At 38.7% G+C, this 22,373-nt stretch overlaps 2 protein-coding genes across 2 annotated transcripts in view; both read left to right on the forward strand.

The window, feature by feature from the left end:
- Positions 1–4,944: 4,944 nt before the first annotated feature.
- On the forward strand, positions 4,945–5,732 carry LOC135084757 (uncharacterized). Its single transcript, XM_063979496.1, has 2 exons — positions 4,945–4,992; positions 5,230–5,732. The coding sequence occupies exons 1-2, from the start codon at positions 4,945–4,947 to the stop codon at positions 5,665–5,667; spliced, it is 486 nt and encodes a 161-aa protein (XP_063835566.1). The 3' UTR covers positions 5,668–5,732.
- A 5,876-nt stretch (positions 5,733–11,608) lies between these two features.
- The window catches only part of LOC135085051 (ITG-like peptide), a 32,516-nt gene continuing 21,751 nt past the window's right edge, over positions 11,609–22,373 (forward strand). Inside the window, exons 1-3 of the mRNA XM_063979835.1 lie at positions 11,609–11,664; positions 14,540–14,687; positions 20,580–20,718. Coding sequence (XP_063835905.1) covers positions 11,657–11,664; positions 14,540–14,687; positions 20,580–20,718 — 295 coding nt within the window. The 5' untranslated portion in view covers positions 11,609–11,656. The remainder of the gene's footprint in view (positions 11,665–14,539; positions 14,688–20,579; positions 20,719–22,373) is intronic.

Genomic DNA, 22,373 nt, shown 5'->3' on the forward strand with positions numbered 1-22,373 from the left:
ATGTCATAGATAAAAATGTAAACTATGTGAAGAGCACTATTATACTTATCGACTTTTTATCTTCAACGAGGAAGCTCTTGGCCTGCATCTCACCTGATGGAAAGTGATGATCAGGCCGAAGGTGGAAGCGAGCTTCACCCATCACAGACGAACTGGCCAACTGCCCAAACACAATGCTGTTAACATTGTTGTTATGGCTACAGACTTAGGTAAGATGGTGGTGCTAGCCAGGCGGACTTAGAACAAGCCCTACCTCTACCAAACCCAAGAGAAAAATCTGCCCTTACTAGGAATCAAACTTCGGACCTCTGAGTCTGAAGCAATCTTACCACTAGACTACAGAGGCGGTTAAACTTTCTTCCATTCTAATTGTGAAATAATTTTCGAAGTCTATTTTGATACAAACAAACAATCAAATCTTTCCTCATTAGTGCAGTTATAGTAGAGTTACGTACAAAGCGTAGCGTAGACGTAACGTGGGCAATTAGGTGGACCGACGATCTGGTGAAGGTCGCGGGAAGAACCTGGATGTGGGCAGCGAAGGACCGGTCGTTATGGAAATCCTTGGGGGAGGCCTTTGTCCAGCAGTGGACGTCATTTGGCTGAAACAAACGAACGAAAGTTTTAAGTTGGTTCACTACAAATAATTTACAACTCAATGCAAAGAAAACAAAATGTATAAAATTCTCTTTGCCTAACGTAAAAACAGTTAATACCCAAATAGAACTTAATAATAATGCAATCGATCTGGTAGACTCTACTGTATTTCTGGGAATTACCCTGGATTCAAAACTCCAGTGGGGCCCCCATATAGAAACTCTGGCGGGAAAGCTCAGCTCAGCGGCTTTTGCAATAAAAAGGATACGGTCATTAACCGATGTTTCAACAGCTCGCTTAGTCTACTTTAGCTACTTTCATAGCCTAATGTCATATGGAATCATGCTATGGGGCAAAGCTGCAGATTTTGAAACAATATTTATTTTGCAAAAACGTGCGATAAGATACTTGTATAAAATGAAAGCAAGAGCGTCCCTTAGAGAATTGTTTAAAGAAATTGGCATTCTCACGGCCGCTTCACAATACATCTTAAACTGTATTCTATTTAGGGCTGATTTTTCAACCGTCGGATAACTTTTAACTGAAGAATAAGTTTGGCACATTGACAGTTTTAGTACGGGAAATATGTCAAAATGACAAGGTTATTCTTCAGTTAAAAAATATCTGACGATTGAAAAATCAGCCCTTATTCAACAAAATATTAACGAATTCAAAAAGAAAAGTGATATTCACCAAATTAACACTAGAAATAAAAATAAATTGGCTATACCCGCTTTTAGACTTAATAAAGTGTTTGCCACTTTTATGGGACAAGGTATCCATTTTTATAACAAAGTCCCTGATAAATATAAAGAGCTACCGTATAATAAATTTAAAGGTATAGTTAAAGATCACATGCTTAAAAAAGCCTATTATACAACTCGAGATTTTCTTAATGATAAGTCATCCTGGGAGTAGGATTATGGTCCTCTCATGCTCGCACTAAAAAGAATTAAAATGAAAAGTAATATTGTATAAACTAATAATAATTTCTCAAATGTTATAGTGTCATGCTTCTCAATCTGGACTGTTACTTAGCTTTATTATTAGTTTTTTTTTTTAAAGAGATAACTTGGCATTGTCATTCTCACTAAAATGTCTCTGGGGTGGTGGCGTAGTGAGGCGGGTCGTTACATTCCCTCTAATATGGTCGAGTGAAGCGATGGCTGGTTCACTCGTCATGTCTGTGAACAGGCGCTGCTTTCGGGGACTGGTCAATCCAAGTTATTCAAATTTATGTATGCGAGTCATTTCTACTAGTACCTTAATATGTAAGTCTAGATATTAGCACGTCACTACCTTGTTTAATATACCACGCAATCTTGTATACCCATTCTTATGATACACCATACAAGAATGCATGGTAAATTCAGTGAACTGCTCCTGAATCGAATGTACCTACTACTACTATTTCTATTTATTTATATTAACCGGCAGACAGTGGTGACTGAGTTTGTTGCGGCGCTTCTTCTCAGCACTTGCCAAATGTTGGTCTCGAAGCGCTGGTAGGGTAAAAAGATTATGAGACATGTAGAGGCTCCTTAAGAGCATATGACGATTTGTAAGAACTATTTATTAGTCTAAACAAATAAAGAAATTTTGACTTTGACTTTGACTTTGAACGAAAGTAGATTAAAAGTAAAAAACAAAGCAAAGTGTAGCCAGTAATTAATAATTACGTACAATCTACAGACTCGACATAATTTAATTATGTAATGGACATCAACGTAATATGATTATTCGGCATTGACACTGACCTACATTTCGCAGAAAACAGTCGCAATATTAAAATGCGACGCTGTCCGTTTGTTTTTACCCGACTACGGCAAAGCAAAAGGAAGGTTATGATTTTGACAGGCTATGTATGTATGTATGTTCATCTGTTCCCTCTTAACTTCTAAACTACTTATCAGAATTCAACAAATGACATATCATTAGAAGCGTCTTAATTGTCCACTGGTTGTAGGCTATATGGGGTTTCACAAAATCTAATGTGGCGCCCTCTAGCGGACAAAACATACAGAGTAAAAAAATAAAGTTAAGATAAATATGCCGTGTTTGGTATCATTTGAAAGCGCTTTACTTGTACATTTTGAATATATATATATTACTAGCATTTGCTTGTGACTTTACCTGTATTCAAGGCCTGATTGCATATAATTCACATCTTTTCGTTCATAGTTTCTTTACTACTTAGTAGTAGTAGTAGTAGTAGTAGTAGTAGTAGTAGGCGTAGTCTCACGTTACATATACCTACCTACCGTAGCACTTTGACAACGTGTGACTGCGGTTTCCCAAACATGAAAATTACTATGCAACTACATTAGCAACTTTGTTCAGTTCAGTATTCTGAAAATCTTGTTTTATACTTTTTCAGCGTCGTTTTTAGTCGTAGTTGGGTTTTAGTTTTTTTATTCCTTTACTAACCCCTGGGATTGATTTTAATCATCATCATTTCAGCCACAGTACGCCCACTACTGTTGAACTTAGGCCTCCCCAATGGTTTCCACATCGATCTAATGGTAATACTAAAATACTTGTAACACCTACTTGTAATACCCATGTTCGCAAATTAAATATATTTGATTTGATCCGTTCAGGAATATTAATTTCAAACACATCTATTTATCTATCTATCTCTATCTATCTATCAAAATCCTGCATTATTAGATCCTGCAAAACTAGAGTGCCGTGGGAACGAGCCCTTTGACTTAAGTCTTTAAGTGATAGTTAAGAATCCACGCAAAACAGTATTTCAGTAATAGACCTAAACCCCACGCAAACCTGCGGGCAAAAGCCTGTGCGACATTATTTCAGAACGTGCAAAACGTAGCGCGTCATATCGGAAAATGCAAACTACATCGCTACATTTGACAAACTTGACCTTCAGTGGTTAGGTTGTTATTGGCCGTCAAGCTGTAGATCCTGGCTACACAGGAGTTGCAGCGGTGGGAACGAGAGGTGGGAATTAGTACCGTTTTACACGCTAGATTTAAAACATTTTTGATGCAATATGACTCATATTTTATTACCAACAAGTAAGCCTATTTAGTGACGTAAAACTTATTATTTAGCTAGAACAATTTCGTCTCTACTTAAATTGAAAATACTTTAAGAAATTCAGCTGTTTACAAGTAACTGTTTGTGTTGTGAAAACTTGTAATTTCTACTGTGTTTTACGATGCACTTAGAGCACAAAGGTGTGTAGTGTTAAAAGATACAGTCTTAACTCTTAACCTACTTAATAAAAATACGAAACTTTATAATGTATGTTTGTCAGACTTAATTTACGCCCGTATTCACAAATGACGCTTGCCTAAGTGAAGCAGCAAATCGAACGCACAGCGTTGAATAGGGCTCTTTGATTGGTTTGTCATCCTGTGCGTCCACGCGCACTGTGAGACCTCATAGTAAAGTTTGTGAATACGGGCGTTAGGCTATTATGTTTAACGATCTGTGACAAACTGAATTTCACACGGACGACAAAACTAGTCGACAAATAGGTTAATTTTCCCTTTATTCTATGGCCCCATTTACTTATTTTGCATCATTTACCAAAATCGTTTGGGAATTCGTCAGGAAGGAAATGCCCTAAAGTTTTATCTCCATTTGCGGAGTAACGCTGGGGAGAGATGGGCACACAGAGATAATGCCCTTTGCATTTATTATACCTACAGGATTTCATCCGTGGTTTGAGCAAAATACATTTCCGTAGATCTATGGGAAAGTCAAGACTTGGAACCTGGTTGAGGGATACATTTCGGGAAAAGATCACTTAGCAAAAGAAGCGACTATTCCCACCTCTCGTTCCCACCGCTGCAACTCCTGTGTAGCCAGGATCTACAGCTTGACCGCCAACAACCCAACCAATGACGGTCAAGTTTGTCCCGGGGGTGTTAAACAGAAGAAAAGAAATTAATCAGAAGAACACAGAAGTCAAGTTAAGGTTCGACTTGCTTCCATTTGGCAGAAAACCAAAATAATGGTCACAGTTTGAAGTTCCTAGTAAGTACAACGTTTTAAGAAAAGTTCTATGCTAAAGATAAAACCTATTTCAAAGTAGGTTAGGATGCCCCTAGATAAGAAATACCTATCTGTTTGTAACAAAATAGATAAAAAGTTCCAATAACTGTTTATTACATAGATACAGCGTAACATAATTAGGTAATTAGTTAGTAAATAACTCGATACCATCTTATCATTTACCACAAACTTCATATTAACTATCGAAACCAATTTTGCAACGTAAAGTATATAAAATGTAACAGCAAAAATATAAATACAAAACACATCTGTGTACCGAAGAAACCCGTATTTATTTCGGTAAATATTTTTTTTAATAGAAAAATGTCGTTAAAAATAACGGTAATCGCTGTCGCTGTCTGTTTGACAACGGTGAGTTAAAAAAATATAATAGTAAAAATTAAGTCATAAAATTTGATAAAAATAGGATAATACTGCTGAAAAATATCTCTAGTATTCAGGCAGTCGAATAAATGAAACTAAAGTATCCTGAGCAATTCAAAAAATATCGTATTTGTCCCTTTAATGATACCACAGAACTCATAGAAAACTTCTTAATCCAACTGTCAACTTGACAAGAGCACAGACTAAAAACAATTTCTTTTTCAGGCGCCAGTAGCGGCCAACAACGTATCCGTCGTGTCTCTGCCAGCCGTATATCCTTTAGTCAACGTACTCCTACCTCTTTTGAACAACGTATACAACCTCCTTCTGTCCCTCCTGTCAATATTCGACACACTACCGCCATCTATCACCTGCATGATCCCAGTCGACTTGGGTGCCCTTGAAACATCATTGTTGAAGCTGTACTCGCAAGCGCTAGCGATTGTGAACTTTTTGAGAACGTTGCCGGAGTATGGCGTTGGCGCAAACCCTTCGTCTCCTCCTGCCAATGTTGCCAACATGCAAGGATTGCTTACTACCCTCATTTCTTCAGTGTCAGACTTGGCAGACGAGGTGCTTATTGGCATCGGCGGTGGTCTTCTACCAGGCCTTCTACAGTTGGTTGTCATGGTCGTACAGACCCTGCTTACCTTGCTTCTTTAGGTCTATTGAGATTGGAAACCTGACATGCGGTACCTCTTAACTGACAGTTGTGGAACCATTGTGGGATTTATGAGAAACTAGCGGCCGCCTGCGCCAGCGCAGGACCGTTCATTGTGGAAAACCTTGGGGGAGGCCTTTGTCCAGCAGTGGACGTCATTTGGCTGAAACGAACGAACGAACGAGCGGCCGCCCGCGACTTCGTACACGTGGATCCAGTAAAACCCTTTCTTAGCGGATGCCTACGTCATGACATCTACCTGCATGCCAAATTTCAGCCCGATCCGTCCAGTGGTTTGGGCTGTGCGTTGATAGATCACTATGTCAGTCAGTCAGTCACCTTTGAGTTATGTATATTTAGATGTTAAAAGACTTTTCAACTTCTATACAGGGTGTGAAATCGTTGGCATCAATTTAAGAAGACTCTACTCATGATACTTACACCCGTATTCACAAACGATATTTGCTTAAGTGAAGTAGCTAATCGAATGCCTAGCGTTGAATAGAGCTCTGTGTGATTGTTTCGTGTGTCACCCTGTGAGTCTACGCGCACTGTGAGACCTCATAGTAATGTTTGTGAATACGGCGATAGTGCTTTTCCCAAATATAAGACAAATCCAGTGAGTTAAAATAGCAAAAATTTAAATAAAACCTTGTAAAATCGTTTGAAACCCTATTAAGAGCACACAGTGTGACTTTTTCAGGTACTATAATTGTAAGTTAAGAGGTTCCAATGATTGTTATGTAGTTTTAGTTTATTTAATAAACTGTAAAAAATATGAACTTTTTCATTTCACTTCATTTTCGTCGTTAATGAATAACGGTGCCGATGAATGACGTCATTCACAATGACGATGATTGTAACAAATATTTGTAAATATATTTCGTCAATGAAGTTGGTAAAACAGTGACGTCATCAGTTTGTTTTGATAATAGCCATACAAAAATGGGAGAGTCGCGTTTTGACTCCTATAAAGTTGTTCTACACCCTACCCTATTGAAAAAACAACAATAAAGGTTCAGTTACTCATGCTCATAAAATGTCATGCATAATAGCATGCTTCAAACGAGCTTACTCGAACAACTCTAAATTAATGAGCATGCTTAATATAAGCAATGTTTCGACACACATGCTACTAAGTAGCAATTGCTCAATAGCGACATGCTTTCGTGTTAAACGCGACTATTCCCACCTCTCATTCCCACTGCTGCAACTCCTGTGTAGCCAGGATCTACAGCTTGACCGCCAATAACCCAACCAGTGAAGGTCAAGTTAGTCCCGGGGGAAGGTTAAACTGTCATTGGACCCGCAACGAAATTAATCATAGGAGTTAGAAGTTAAGGCTCGACTTTTCGTGTTAGTAATAAGCAATAATGAGCATGAGTAACAAAATAGCAATGGACATTGAAAAAACTACAATAAAACTACTATTTCACGGCAAACAGTATTCAAACCCTCCTACTACTAAAATAACGAACAATTTCATAAATTAGTGTCATTAGGTCCGAAACACCCTTCACCTCTATACACAGAGTAGGTGTCAATGGATGCCACCCCACGCACAGTAAATATAGACCCAGTAGGTCTCACAATTGAGCCGGGGGTCGTCGAGGCATTTGCCCGGGCCATGATGCAGGGGACATCTTTAAAAACCCCCACAGGTGGGGGCTAGTAAGGCGTTTGCCCGGGCCACCATGCAGGGGACATCTTTAAAAACCCCCACAGGTGGGGGCTAGCGGGGCGTTTCCCCAGGCCACGATGCAGGGGACATCTTTAAAAACCCCCACAGGTGGGGGCTAGCGGGGCGTTTCCCCAGGCCACGATGCAGGGGACATCTTTAACTTTACAGAACATAATCCTCTCTAATTTACCAGAGACATGGAGAATTAGCAAGCTAAGCAATGGGCAGGGCACAAAGTAAGCAGAACTAACGGCCAATGGGACATTAAGATTCTGGAGTGGAGGCCACAACGTAGCGAAGGACTTCCTCCCACAAGTTGGACCGACGACGAAAGTTAGCAGGAAAGCGCTGGATGCAGGCCGCTACCAACCGGGCGATATGGAAATTCAGTGGACGTCCTGTGGCTGAAATGATGATGATGATGGAGGATTTGGTCTACACTCTCCACGCTGGTCAGACAGGCTTGAGATGCCTGATGTTCTTAATATTGTGTGGCCCTACCGAATATAGTTCACTTGTCGGAGGTGTCAATGGAACCCCACCCGAATGACGTCATCCATTCAGTCGATACTGCTTCTAGCATGACGACGTTATTTTTGGAAAGATGGCTTAGTTGATAGACGCAATATAACGCTATATTGGATCTGCCACCACGATATATTGGAGTCTCTAATAACACCTGTAAGTTATTTTAAAACTACGTGGGCGATGCCGCGGGTCAAAGCTAGTTAGCAAAAATTTCAATGCACAACTGTGTAAAAAAACATTTTAGAGCTGAAAATTCAAAAAGGACTGAACCAATTTTAATTATCTCTGATTTATAGGATTCATCCCAGTCCCATATAAAAAATATATTTTTTTATTAGTATGTCCTTTTCAGGGCACTTTAATTTATACGTCTCAAATATAGCTTGCCCTACAACCACTTCGGGACAACATTATGGGCTGGTGCTAAGAAGAAGTGGCGGAAGAAACTCATGCCCGTTTTCACCATCAATCCCTAATTTTTAAGTGACCCCTTTGAAAACAAAATTCCTGTTATGTGTACCATAACAGGAATTTTGTTTTACCATAGGCGTCAATCAAAAATTAGGGATTGAAGGTGAAAACCGGCATCAGTCACCTAATTTGTCAGCCTTCAACAAGATTTTGTAAAATAGTGAGAAATATACAGTACAACTCTGCTATATCAAAAACAAGAAAACAACTTAACATTATTGTATCGTTCAACGTGTTATTTGACTGTTAGTTTGTACTACAAAGTTTGTGGGGTCAACTAGTCATAAATTAATTAAATAGTTTCAACTATCACACCACAGCTTCAAATAAGCGGAGTTAAGGACGATGATATGTGTGGAGGACATTAATCCGTTATTTATGTTGTCCCGATGTGTTGGTAGGGCAAGCTATACATATTTGGGACACATATTGTTATAGGGACACATTAATTATAGTTTTCTGAAAAGTAAGTACCTATTAGGTATTATTCAAGGCAGACATTAGGCTGATCTATCAACACTCAGCTCATACCACTGGATTGCGCTGAAACTTTGCACTCAGTTATTATGACGTAGGCATCCGCTACAGTGGGATTTTTCCAAAATTCACCCTCTAAGGGGATGAAAATAAATGGAGGTCCAAAAATTAACGCGAGAGAAACCGCGGGCAGTAGCTAGTGTGATAATAAAATTTGAAATTGAAACCTACAGACTTCAGAAGCTTTATTAAGCTTATAGCCTGTCTGCAATTATAAATAGCAAAGGTTCAAAGCTTTGTTTGTTTAAATTGAATAGGCTCTGAAAATATTGGACCGATTTGAAAAAAATATTTCACCATTTTAATCCAAATTCATCGCTTAGGGGGATGAAACGGGGGTCCAAAAATTAACGTGAGAGAAGCCGCGGGCAAACTCTAGTGATATTAAACATTTGCCAGTTATAAATAAAATGAAAGCTAAAATTAGTTTTAATGAAGAGATCCCGTGACTACAGGGGTTAATCAGGAAGCTTAGCCAATCTGTAGCCAATCTGTAAGGGCGTGTGCACATTGGACAGCGACTATTGTGGATTGCCACCGATACATTGAAGAGGACACAATAAATCTATTTTAATACGAAAGGCTGACTGACTGACTGACTCACTCATCACGAAATCTCAGAAACTACAAGTGCTAGAGTGTCGAATTTTGCATGGGGGTTCCTTTTAGAACGTACTTAGGTGCTTAACTAAGACGGGATTTTACGTGAACATCAGAATGGCGGGTGTATGATCACAGAAATTAACAAAATAAATATGATTAATTACTACCTGAGGTGTACCTTGGTGTACCTTTAGTTATTTATTTTGTACTTCTCTAAGACGGGAGCAATTACCATTGCAAAATGAGCCGCCAACCTGATGTCAGGTTGGCGGGTGTATGCTGAAATTGGACGAAACAGGTAAGTTATGGTTTTCTAATATTTATCATTATTTAGTACCTGAGATGTACCTCACAAATAATGAATATGAACCAAATGCCACGAATAATTATCGAAAAAATCGATACGAAAAATTTGATGTCCACCTTTTTTTTTGATGGCCACCATTTTTTATAAGAAGCTAAAAAGTCGATACTGACACAGATAATACATACCGTAGTATTTTTTAAAGTCTGTTTTTTATAGCACGCACACTTGTGAATTTGCCAATGCCTTTAAATGACAGGGGGGCGCTACCATCGTTCAACTATATGGTTTCCAACATGGCAAAAATCGGAACCAGCGATCCGGTATTGACGGTGGCGCCCTACTGTCAATGTCAGGGGTAGGACAGTTCAGTATTTTGGAACTATAGTTCCGATTGTTGCCACGTTGGACAACCTTATTTATGACATTTACAAGAGGGCGCTGCTGTCAATACTTTTTGATTAGTAAATTAAAGGCAATGGCAAATTCACAAGTGTGCGTGCTATAAAAACAGACTTTAAAAAATACTACGGTATGTATTATTCTGTGTATCGACTTTTTAGCTTCTTATAAAAAATGGTGGCCATCAAAAAAAAAGTGGACATCAAATTTTTCGTATCGATTTTCTCGATAATTATTCGTCGCATTTGGTTCATATTCATTATTTGTGAGGTACATCTCAGGTACTAAATAATGATAAATATTAGAAAACCATAACTTACCTGTTTCGTCCAATTTCAGCATACACCCGCCAACCTGATATCAGGTTGGCGGCTCATTTTGCAATCGTGATTGCTCCCGTCTTAGAGAAGTACAAAATAAATAACTAAAGGTACACCAAAGTACACCTCAGGTAGTAATTAATCATATTTATTTTGTTAATTTCTGTGATCATACACCCGCCATTCTGACGTTCACGATTTTACAAAATTCAACCCCTAATGGGGTAAAACAGGGTCCACGCGTAGGAAGTCGCGGGCAGCCGCTAGTTCATTAAAACACTATTTTTATTTACAAAAAAACTCGTCAAATGTGTCATGTTATTTAAATTATTGCTTCAGACGTTATAAAATTATTTTTGGAGCACATTGGGGCTCTTTACTGCAGAGACATTTTGTTTATTGAAGGAACTGTCTTTTGCAGGATCTGTTTAGTGTTTTAAAATTAACATTCACACAAAAACCCTGTTTGCAGTGTCCAGCAAAAAAACCGATCCATTACTGGATCCAGCCAAACTGGATTGTTGTGGGAAGGGCCCTTTATTCAGTACTTATTTTGTCAGGTTGCAAGATATAGAAAGAAAATTTAATGATTCCAGTTTCCATACATTTAGTACAGGTACAGTACCTTGGTTATCTTTGTTCATCGTTTAGCCAAATGACGTCCACTGCTGGACAATCCTTATTCATCTTCTCTTGCTATTGGTCTGTAGTTAGGTACTTTAAAAATTATGAAATTAAATGAAATAGTTTATTCAGTACATAGGCCCTTTCCAGAGCACTTATACGCGTCCCAAATATAGCTTGCCCTACCACCACTTCGGGACAACATATGGGCTGGTGCTGAGAAGAAGTGGCGGAAGAAACTTAGTCACCTTGAGAAAGCTATTCCAAAAAAATTTACGAAGACAAGATGTTTCACTTCAAACAAAATTAACTACCTAAAATAGGACTTGAACCTACGAAAGACTTCAATAAATACTGAAAGAGAAGTAATTCCAGATACCAAAACGTGCGACTAGTCGCACACAAAAAAGTCGCTTCCCACGCGTATTGTGCCCACAGCCTTCCATCCATGCGCAGTGAGTCCCCTGTCTGTATGGATCGCCCAGTTCGACGCCAGCCTTAGTAGCATCAGGACATAGACCATGAATCGGTGAGTCCTTAGAATTTAAATTTAGAACGCTTTATTTTCCTTTTTTGAATAAAAAATAGCGGGAGTTTTGAAAAGAGGTTGGTTGTAATAGTAGTCTGTGACGAAAATAGGGGAGCCATTTTGTTTTTCAAAAGATTCAAAATTAGAAAGCTATTTTCGTCTTTATGGACCAATTTGGCGGGGTTTTTGTGACGTCTGTCACGTAAGGGCGGGAGGTGATTTTCCTTTGTTACGGTTTTAAATTTGGAACGCGCTATTTTTAAAATAATTTATGTGATAGATAAGGCAAACAGGTTGATTTAAAAAGTGGAAACGCGATTCTTTTGTTTTTATTTGAATTCGGAATACGATCGTATTTTATTCGTCGAAAACGTTATTTTTTCGTTTGCTGTGATTTGATACCAAATGAAAAAGAACGTGTAATTTTTACCCGACTGCGCCAGAAGGAGGTTTAAAATGTTTTTAATTGTTGAGTTCATTTATTTTCACGACATGGAAAAAATCACTTTGAGATTTATTGTTTTTATATAATGTAGAGATCATGTATGATAGAGAAATGAAAATCGTTCCGGTATTTTCATTAAAATTCTATTGACCTTTTGTTGTTGGCATTGGCATTACAAAGGTTTTATTTCATTAAAATTCAAATTCAAATTCAAATTGTGTTTATTGTGAAATCACAGGTACATAAGTCAGTTTAAAAGATGATTGATTTCAATTTAATCTCTGAATTTGATTTATTATGTTTTCGAGATTATAATTTTCGATAAGGAAAATGGAGGATCTAAGCAATATCTACTTTGGATTTGTTTTAATCTTGTTACTTCAAAAACTTTTACCCAGTAGGCAATTTATTTAAGACAGTTATGATCTTTTATAAAACGTTGTGCTTTGAAATTATTGGTAAAAGGTGTCAAAAACTACATTATTATTAAGATTTTTGGGTTAAAAAGTTAAAAAAAAGTTTTATTCTGAGTTAAGTAATATTTACAGGTCACTATTTTGCTGGAGGTATTGTTTTTTTTAAAGTAAAAAATGTAGAAAATAAATTCGGTTTAAACTTAAAATTTTGTTTCACACAAAAAAGTGAAATTAATTTGATTATTGGAGGAAAAATTGTCGATGTCATAGTAAAGACCTACAAAACAAAGTTATACCATACATAGAGCGAGTAATTGAATAATTGCTCTTTTAATTGGTTTAATTGATTTTATTTCCTAACGGCAATTTGGAAAATTTATAAAGACTTTGTCATGATAGAAAAAAGAAGTTGTCAGCTAAAATAGGAAATGCATTAGAAAAATAGATATAACTTTACTAGCATCTTTAAAAGCAGGCGTAAAATAGAATTACTTAGATGTAATAAAAAGGGGTAATATTATATCGAACGTGTTTGTGGTTAGTGCCCAAGCCTTAAGGGGATCTTTCAAATGGCCCCGGGGTGAAGGCACTCGTAATCGAAAAGGGGCACCTGATGGAAATTGCCCTGTGACATTAAATACAATTTTGTATGTGTCATAGTCAAAGGTCGATATGCAGTCTCTTCGCGGAATGACTGGTTTATCCTAGGTTTGACCAAGGCCTTCAGGCAAACCCCGAAGTGATTTCTAATTTCGGCCTTTGACTAAGTCAAACCTAGAAGTGCCTAATCTGTTCAGTCAAACGTCGAAACTAAAATAATCTGTATCGGGCTTTGCCTAGTCAATCCTAGAAATGACTGGCAGACTCGGTCAGAAGTAGACAGCAAATAGAAAACCGGCCAAGTGCGAGTCGGATTCGTTCACGAAGGGTTCCGTGCGACTCTGTTCTTATATGGGAGTTTTAATATCGAGCAGAAAACTGCAAAAAGTCACGTTTGCTGTATAGGAGGGGCTCAAATATTGAAGTATTTTATTGATTTATTTATTTTTAAAGTTAATAAAAAACTAAATCTTTTAAAAATGATTCATGAGTTACGAGCCTGGTGACACACAACATTTAGCGAAGTCATAGTAATAGGGTCCCGTTTTAACTCTTTATCCTTTAAGCCTTAAATGACCTTTTGTTACCTTAAAGTTTAAGGTAATAGAACCCTAAAAATTAGCAGTAAATAATTTTAGTTACTCATACCTTCACCTAAAGAACCGACCGTAACGCCTTTGCAATAAATTCGAGATCAGAATGAAGTATAGTTTAGTTTAAAGTCTTATTGAGGTTTGACTAGTCAAACCCCGATTTCATTAAATTGAGTTTCGACGTTTGCCTGACCAAATTAGTTACTCCTAGGTTCGACTAACATTCTTTAGTCAAAGACCGAAATGTATGGGCTTTGACTAAGACTTCTAGTTAGACCTGAGGATACTAGTCAAACCTAGGAGTGCCGGAACTTCGAGGTTTGACTATAACATATGCATTGGAATCAATAAAAATACGTTTATGTAATTTAACTTAATATGGAGGATTTGGCCTACACTTCCGACGCTGGCCAGACGGGTTGGGAAGAAGGCCTGATGTTAGCATATTTCTCAATTGTATTGTATCCATCGTATTGTATTCATTCGAGCGGCGCAGGACCGGTCTTTGTGGAAATCCTTGGTGGAGGCTTTTGTCCAGCAGTGGACGTCTTTCGGCTGAAACGAACGAACAAACGAAGTACCATTGTATCCATGTTAGGAATATCCTAGGGACATCGATCGAGGGTAATCTTCAAATTTTATAGTACTACTTTACAAAGGCGACTGAGTTTCTCCTGCCACTTCTTCTCAGCACCAGCCCATATGTTGTCCCGAAGTGGTGGTAGGGCAAGCATAATTTGGGACGTGTATAAGCGCCTTGGAAAGGGCGTAAGTACTAAATAATTTAATTTGATTACTAATTCTTTTTTTTTCTCCAACAGCGTCAACAACATGGCCATCGCTCTGCTAGTGCTGGGCTGTCTGGCGTCGGCCCACGCGTGGGGTGGGCTGTTCAACCGGTTCAGCTCCGATATGCTGGCCAACCTGGGCTACGGGCGTGGGCCTTACCGCCACTATCCTTATGGACAGGTAAGTTATTTTGGGACCTATTGGTAGTCCATCATCTTCATCATTTCAGCCACAGGACGCCCACTGCTGAACATAGGCCTCCCCCAATGATTTCCATGTCACCCGGTTGGTAGCGGTCGGTTGGTGCCACTTCAGCTTGTTAATCCGTGGGGCTAGGTCAGCGATTTTAGTTCGTTTACGGATCTCCTCATTTCTGATTCGATCTCGTAAAAAACACCGAGCTTCTGTATAAGGCCTATAGTCCAACTAAACCTCAATCTATGATCTGAGAACCAAACAATAAATGATTCGAAAACGTGGTCTACGTTTCCGAATCATAATATGGTTTGGAAACATTATGTCATCACTGGTAACACACTTTGGTTGTTTTATAGACTTTCGTCTTCAAGCACTGAGGTATTTTTGACATTACGACACATTTGGGGGCTATTTTCTGGGCCGGCTATCCAATCTATAGGGCTATATTAGATTACGAAACATTACCGGAGCACTTTGCATCAATTGGTCTACTTACACCACACCACTATAAAGGACATTTATATGGACAGGTAAGATATTTTGGGGCACTATACTTCTACTCTTTGAGGCCATATTAGATTACCAAAGCACTTTGCATCAATTGGTCGCCATTTAAGGCTTTAATTATTATTAAGGACCTTTAGGGATGTTTCGTCATAATGGACGATGGAAGCCTTTAGACACATTTCTAGGTCACCCTCTATCAGTAAAATTAGTCCTTCCACTACATATTCGACATTTAGACTTTTGGTGATATCTCAGGAACTACTGGTCCGATTTGAGAAAATATTTTTGAGTTGGATAGTCCATTTATCGAGGAAGGCTTTAGGCTGTATAACATCACCCTACAGCCAATAGAGGCGGAGCAGTAAAGAAAAATGTTGCAAAAATGGGAAATATTAACCAAACTATTTTTACATGTACAAAGTCGCGGGCACAGCTATAGTTGAAGATAATATTAGATATTTTTTTCTGTAACTTTCTACTTTTTGACACATTTAGGGCTTTATTAAAATTACACATGTATTTTTGAAACATTATTCATTGGGTCATTCATCATTGACAGCTTAGGCTAGGTTTAAGACACATTCAAGGTGATTCAACACATTTGAGGTCACTTTAGCAGTTTGGGCCCATTTTATATAGGTACTTGGTTCTAATTATGACATTAGGGTTTCACTAAGTACTCCTGGGTGTGAGTAAACTAAATGATACCATTACTGTTAACAATTACAAGTAGGTACAGTGGTTTTAACATACACATAAGTACACTTAAACTGGGACGGTTGAAACCACTTGGGACCATTTAGCTTCTCTTCAAACCATTTTGTTACTTAGTACTTTTTGACGCACCTTTTTTGGGAAAACTGGAAAGAATACATGCCAATTTAGTCTGAATATTCGACCCGAATCATTGGGGGGAGCTTATGTTCAGCAGTGGACGTTCTGTGGCTGAACGATGATGATGACTCGTCCCGATGGACGGACGATCTTATTATACTATCGGACATTTATATCTAGGGCTCGCTTCCACCTCAGCCTTATCATCATTTTCCATCTGTAAAATGCAGACCAGCTTATTTATAAAAATAAAATTTCTACAAAACTATTTTCGACGCGTAACGTAGAAAATCAATAACTTTATTTACCCGATAACGTTATAACGCACCGTTACCTGCACCCGTTGCCGCGTCAGTAGAGATGCGCTCGCTCGCAAAGGTCAGCGGTAATTCCGGTGAACTGTAACCTTTGGCTCTATCGATCCAGGTTAAAATAACACGGTAACGTTACCGGCTTTAAAGTTTTGCTTTTATTTAAACCTGTGAGATGGAAAGATAACTCGTTATAAATAACTAATTAAAGGAAAGGTCGGTGGGCAATCAGTTTAAGGGTTTTCCACAATGAATGCGTTCTGCGGTCTGCGGTCAGGTTAAAGTGAACGCAGCATGTTGCGGACATGTATGAACAACGATCAGGGTAACGATTAGCGGACCATTAAGACAATCTGTTTGTTGTCGTAACAAGGAAATCTGTCAGCAGTGCGGTTTGCGTTCTTTACTCATGCTCGCACGGGCAGATCGCATCAATGCGAAATGTATACAGGTTGATTTTGTTATCCAGTATCCAAATTTTTAGAAGCGACTCAGAATCAATAACTTAATCAATTTACATAATGAAAACAAACAAAAATTATTATCCTATTTAATTATTTTTATTAAAATTGCGGTTTCCAAATTGGCACACGTGGATAATTGCTTCGTTCATAGAAAAATACGTACACACAGTTCGTCGCTTGCCTCTCTAACTGACGTAACTAACATTTTGCAAAATTTTCAGGCGATTAGACAGATCGATTCGTCTTGCAAAACTGATTATGATGGTGTAGATAACTCAGTTTCGAAAAAAATGTCAGATACGTCAGTTAGAGAGGCAAGCGACGAGTTAACTGCAAAGCTTAATAGGTATAATGGTGAAAATAACCTTTAAAAATTAAGATATGGGCACCTGCGAATTATATTTTCAATGACTGACTGACTGATTGACTGACTGACTTAGTGATCTATCAACGCACAGCCTAAATAACTGGACGGATCGGGCTGTTTGGCATGCATTTTACGAAACTCCACCCCTAAGGGGGTAAAACGGGATCCACGCGTACGAAGTCGCTTGCGGCCGCAAGTTGTTCTATAAACCTTATTAAAAAAATGGATACTGATTGCAAAGTCACCCTGTAGAGACTGACAATGTTGTTCATTACATGAGTCTGGCTGCGTTCATTTTAACCTGACCGCAGACCGCATCCAATATGGCCAATCCTTAATCAGTTTGAAGTTTAATAAGGTTTCATGAGTTCAAAGGTGCCCAGAATTGGATTACTTTCAAAGAAGAAATAAGAAAGATTCATTGGAGTTTCGCTGAATTTTTCGTAGCGATATTTTTCTCGGAAAATACGAGTATTACTAGTCATCAATCGGCTTTGAACTTTTGTGCTTAAGACGTTCATTTAAGGCCGAGATTTTTTTTGGGATTACAGCAAATAAATTATTTGCGTTGGATTTGTTACTTGAATAATTTATGTCAGAAAAAAAGTCAGCACGATTTGTAACGTGAATAAAAATGTTGATTATAACATAACCATCTTAATTGTGTGCCAAATATTTTTTTCTTTGGACAGGATATAATTTATTATTTTCCTTTTAAAGTTTCTTATAAATAGATTGACTTTAAAAAGTTTCTTTTACTTAGAGATGCTTATGGGTGTTATAATTTTAATTTCGTAACGCTTCACAAGAATATTCCCTAAATTCATTATTTGATAATTTAATTGGCAAAAACTCCGTTTTATTAAATGAAAACAAATCAAATTAAAAACAGCAATTGCAGGAAATGATTCGCGAAAAACAAACACAACCGTATTTTCCCAAACTCAAAGGGAAAATTAAATGTTCTCACAAAAAATAACGTTGCAAAATACCGTTAAAATATTCTGCGAACGTGTTAAAAACGTTCATTTATTACAATTCCGGAACACGATCAAAGGCTATTGATGTTCCTTTGCGTTGGTCGTTAAAAAAACAAACGTCAAAAAACATGGCGGCGTTTAAAAGCGCGGGAAATACGCGAAACGAATGTAAATTGGAAACTGGGTTTTGTATTTATAGGGCTTAAAACTCAGTCAGTGCCTGGGATATGGGAGCGACACTAGGGGCGTTTTGAGACGTCAAATGTCAGCGAGACTGAAGCACAAAATTAAATGTGCTTCAGTGGGTCTAGTCAAAACGCACTTTAAAATCGCAAACCCATCGCAAACCAGTCGCAAACAAATAAACAAATCGCAAAAGAGGTCGATAACAAAAAAGGCTTAGCCAAACGGCAAAAAATCGAATCGCAAAGCCCTACCTATCGATAATCGAAAGACTGGATTGAAATTTCCCATACAAAGGCTTAGCCAACATGCATTTAAGACTCAATCAAAATCGAATCGAATAGCAACACCCGCCATTTTCATTGCGATTACTAAAACCCCGGTGATAAGCTTCGATTCGATCGAAAACCAATAGGGTGAGTTGCACCACCTAACTTTGACCGTAACTATGACGTTAACCGGAGTTTTTTGTATGGAGTTTGACAGATTTTAGACGTTTGTCAAAGTTAAACTAAGATGGTGCAACCCACCCTAAGGCTGTTTTGACAAATCCGTATCGCGATGTCGGTCGTTTTGACAGTTAGTTTGACGGCGAAGCATAGACGTAAACAGAGCAGAAAGAAGGAAGAAACAAATTAAAAAAAAGCAAAAAAAAGTAAAAACAATCGCAAAGTCATAGACATTTTTTAACTTTTATTCGATTTTGAATGAACGTTTATATCGCCGCGTCGTTGGTGGTTCAATGTGCATTTTGGCTGCCATTTTCCGATCGAATCGAATTACTGGTGACGCGGCGACTGACATTAGTGAAAACTTCCTATTGGTTTGCGATGGCATTTTGACTAGACCCACAGATTTGTATGCGCTGTCACGTCATAAAAAAATATGTCAATGTCACCCCTCCCGTGCCGCTTCCATACCTCAGGCACTAACTGAGTAAAGCGCTAGACTTATCATAAATAAACTAACAAATGAAATAATTTATTACATAGGAATTGTGGGGCGTTCACCTACAAGGTGGACCGACGACATCGTAAAGGTAGCAGGGAAACGCTGGACGCAGGCCGCTACCAATCGATCAACGTGGAAAGCATTAGGGGAGGCCTATGTTCAGCAGTGGACGTCCTATGGCTGACATGATGATGATGATGATGATGATAGGAATTGCGAAACAAATGAACATTTTCGTGCTTGCTAAAATAATTTAATGTATCTACTTACAATAGTTGTAGGAACAAAGAAAACTTGAAATGTTATCACAGTATAATGTTTCTGAAGAGAGATGAAAAACCAATGTACGCCAATACATCAACCTTAATTCAAAATTTATAAGAAACAAAAAATACAATACAAAAAGAAGGGTTTTGAATAGATTTTAGGAAATAAATTCGTGATACTTCATGTTATGATATCCTAATAAAATAATAACTTAAAGAAATGCCTCTTTACTAAGCCATTCTTTTGCTTGTCCTTCTTTTATTTGTATTTTAGTAAATTGATGGATTCAGGACAGGATTTGTGTGGGTTTTATTGGCAGCCAGGCTTCTCCTGGCATAATATAGGATCTTCAGTGGTAGAAACAATAGATACTTTATTCATTTCATCTTCGCTGGTTGAGGGTTTCTTAGCTACGTCCACACCGAGCGCAGGGGCTCGCGAGCCAAGCTTGTCATCCTGCTCACTCAAGAGCAGGGTGAGCAGGATGTCAAGCGTGTCTCGCAAGGCCATACATAATTCTGATTATGAATTTTATATGCTCTAAAGTTCTGAACAGATCATAGGACTGAGTAGGATCAAAATGCGCATCTTAGTTCGAGCCCTCACTGGACACTGCAGCTAAAACAAGCACTTGTCCACTATGGGACGGTCCGAAACAAGAACGTGCAGGATGTGCCAAGAGGCAGACGAAACGCCACTACACATTCTCACGGACTGCGGACCTTTGATGCGCAAGCGGAGCTTATACTTGGGCAAACACATCCTAAGCCCACAAGATGTAAAACATATCGCCCCCCAAAAGATATTGCACTTCCTAATGGATGCAGGACTCGGAGGCAAACCGTAAGGAAAATAGTGGCGATTACAATAGATCGGTGCCAGTCGCAGTGAAACTAGGACTTCATTGAACTAGACTAGCCGCTCAACACAAAAATACTGATTAGATCCCGAGGAGTTACAGCAGTAGAAGCGAAGGGTATTAGTTGTACTAACCTTTTGTATCTCCCCAGGTGGAGCCAGAGGAGGTCTACGCCGAAGCGCTGGAGGGCAACCGCATCGATGACGTCATCGACGAGCCGGCCCACTGCTACAGCTCGCCCTGCGCCACCAATGGCGACTGCTGCCGTGGACTTCTCTGCCTGGATACCGGTAAATACTTACTGTTATTTATTTATTTGTAATAGGTATACAAACAGTTTACAGTCGTTCAGCCTTGATCGTAAAAAAGTGTTTCGCATTTTCAAATACAATTCATCACTTAGCACAAAAGCGCGGGGAATCGTCCCAGCGCGACCCTCTAATCTGACTTTTCTAAAGCCTGGTCCGTGAGCACGTAGAATCCCGTCCAATGACCCCAAGCTACCCATCCCTATCGCTCGCGCGTAATTAAGTTGCTGTCGCGACTGTGACGGGCGCCCGCAGTGAGTGTGCGAGCGCGACAGCAACATAATTACGCGCGAGCGATAGGGACATCGCCAGGAGAGCTACCCTCGGAAATGATACTGCACCGCACCGTATACCTCGTCAGCGTAACCACGATCACTCTGACAAGAGTGTCCAACTAAGAAAAAGCGCTCGCGCGTAATTATGTTGTTGTCGCGCTCGCACACTCACTGCGGGCGTAAAACATGGTCCTTCGAGCCGGATACTAGTGAGTAGGTACTAGCGTCTTCAGGGATTGGGAAGATTCTGTATGCTTGTTTCGAAGGTTTAAAGACGTATTTGACTGTAATATTTCCCTAGGTAGGTACTACTGTGCATCCAGCATCGGATTCTGAGTAAAAAAGTGTTTATTCTTAGCAGAATCGGTGATATACGAGTACATAGAATTGAGATATTGCTGCCGTATTTTGAATCTAATCAACATCTGTTAAAGTCGAAAATACTCGTAGCAAACAAGAGCGAACAAGTTTTTTTGTCATTGACCTATAACAAGGTGATAGATGCCTTTGCATGAAAAACTAGGCAGCATGATTTATCGCCTTTGCCTGTTCCTTGCGAAACAAAAAATAAAATCAGGTCGCTACATTTTGCGCGCAAATTTTTTGCTGTATCTGGGGGCACGGCAGTGCCCCCACCAAGTCGAGTAAAAAAGCGGCACGGCCGTACCATCCTTTTCTCGAAGCAATTCAGGCCATTTTCGACTGCCTGTAACTTCGTTGTGGATAAAACTAGAAGGCTGAATTTTCATTAGCTATGCAGGCATTGTAAAGACACGGTATATTTAAAATTTCATTCAATTTGAATTAGTAGTTTAGGAATTATAACGGGTCAAAGTTACTTAATTTTGTCACTCACTGACTCACTGACTCACCGATCATCAAAACTCTAAGGCACTTCTAGTAGACCTAGAAGCTTCAAATTTTTAATATAAGTAGTGTTTGGTGTATGAATCAAGGAAAAACTAAAATATTTGGGGGCACGGTAATGCAACCGCCAAGTCGAGTAAAATTTTTCAATTTCGGTCCAGTTTTCTAGATACATAACTGCTGTCTACAAAATACAAAAAGAAATGAGATCCCATCAAAAACAATACTTGTCAAAAAAACCAAGTCTCGCAACTGAGTTGTTCTACGGTAAAAAGTTGTGAGATCCATGTAATACCAAGTCCAGGCCAGGAAATCTTTAACGTTTTACATAAATATATTGACTTGGCCATCGCATGAAAACACGTGTAAATTAAATTATTTAGTGAATTATTTATCGCGTTGCTAACATTAACCTGTTGTTACTCTGTTACTTTTACTGTTGTAGTACTCATGACCTTAATTCAACATTGCTATAAAGAGGTGGGAAATTAAATC

Source organism: Ostrinia nubilalis, chromosome 27, assembly GCF_963855985.1.
Source record: "Ostrinia nubilalis chromosome 27, ilOstNubi1.1, whole genome shotgun sequence".
NCBI classification, from domain to species: domain Eukaryota; kingdom Metazoa; phylum Arthropoda; class Insecta; order Lepidoptera; family Crambidae; genus Ostrinia; species Ostrinia nubilalis.

What these genes read in the sequence shown, in the direction of transcription:
- LOC135084757 (XM_063979496.1), top strand. Translation starts at nt 4,945, where the DNA reads ATGTCGTTAAAAATAACGGTAATCGCTGTCGCTGTCTGTTTGACAACG. An exon ending in TCGCTGTCTGTTTGACAACG is followed by an intron (nt 4,993 to 5,229) that starts GTGAGTTAAAAA and finishes TTTCTTTTTCAG; the next exon opens with GCGCCAGTAGCGGCCAACAA.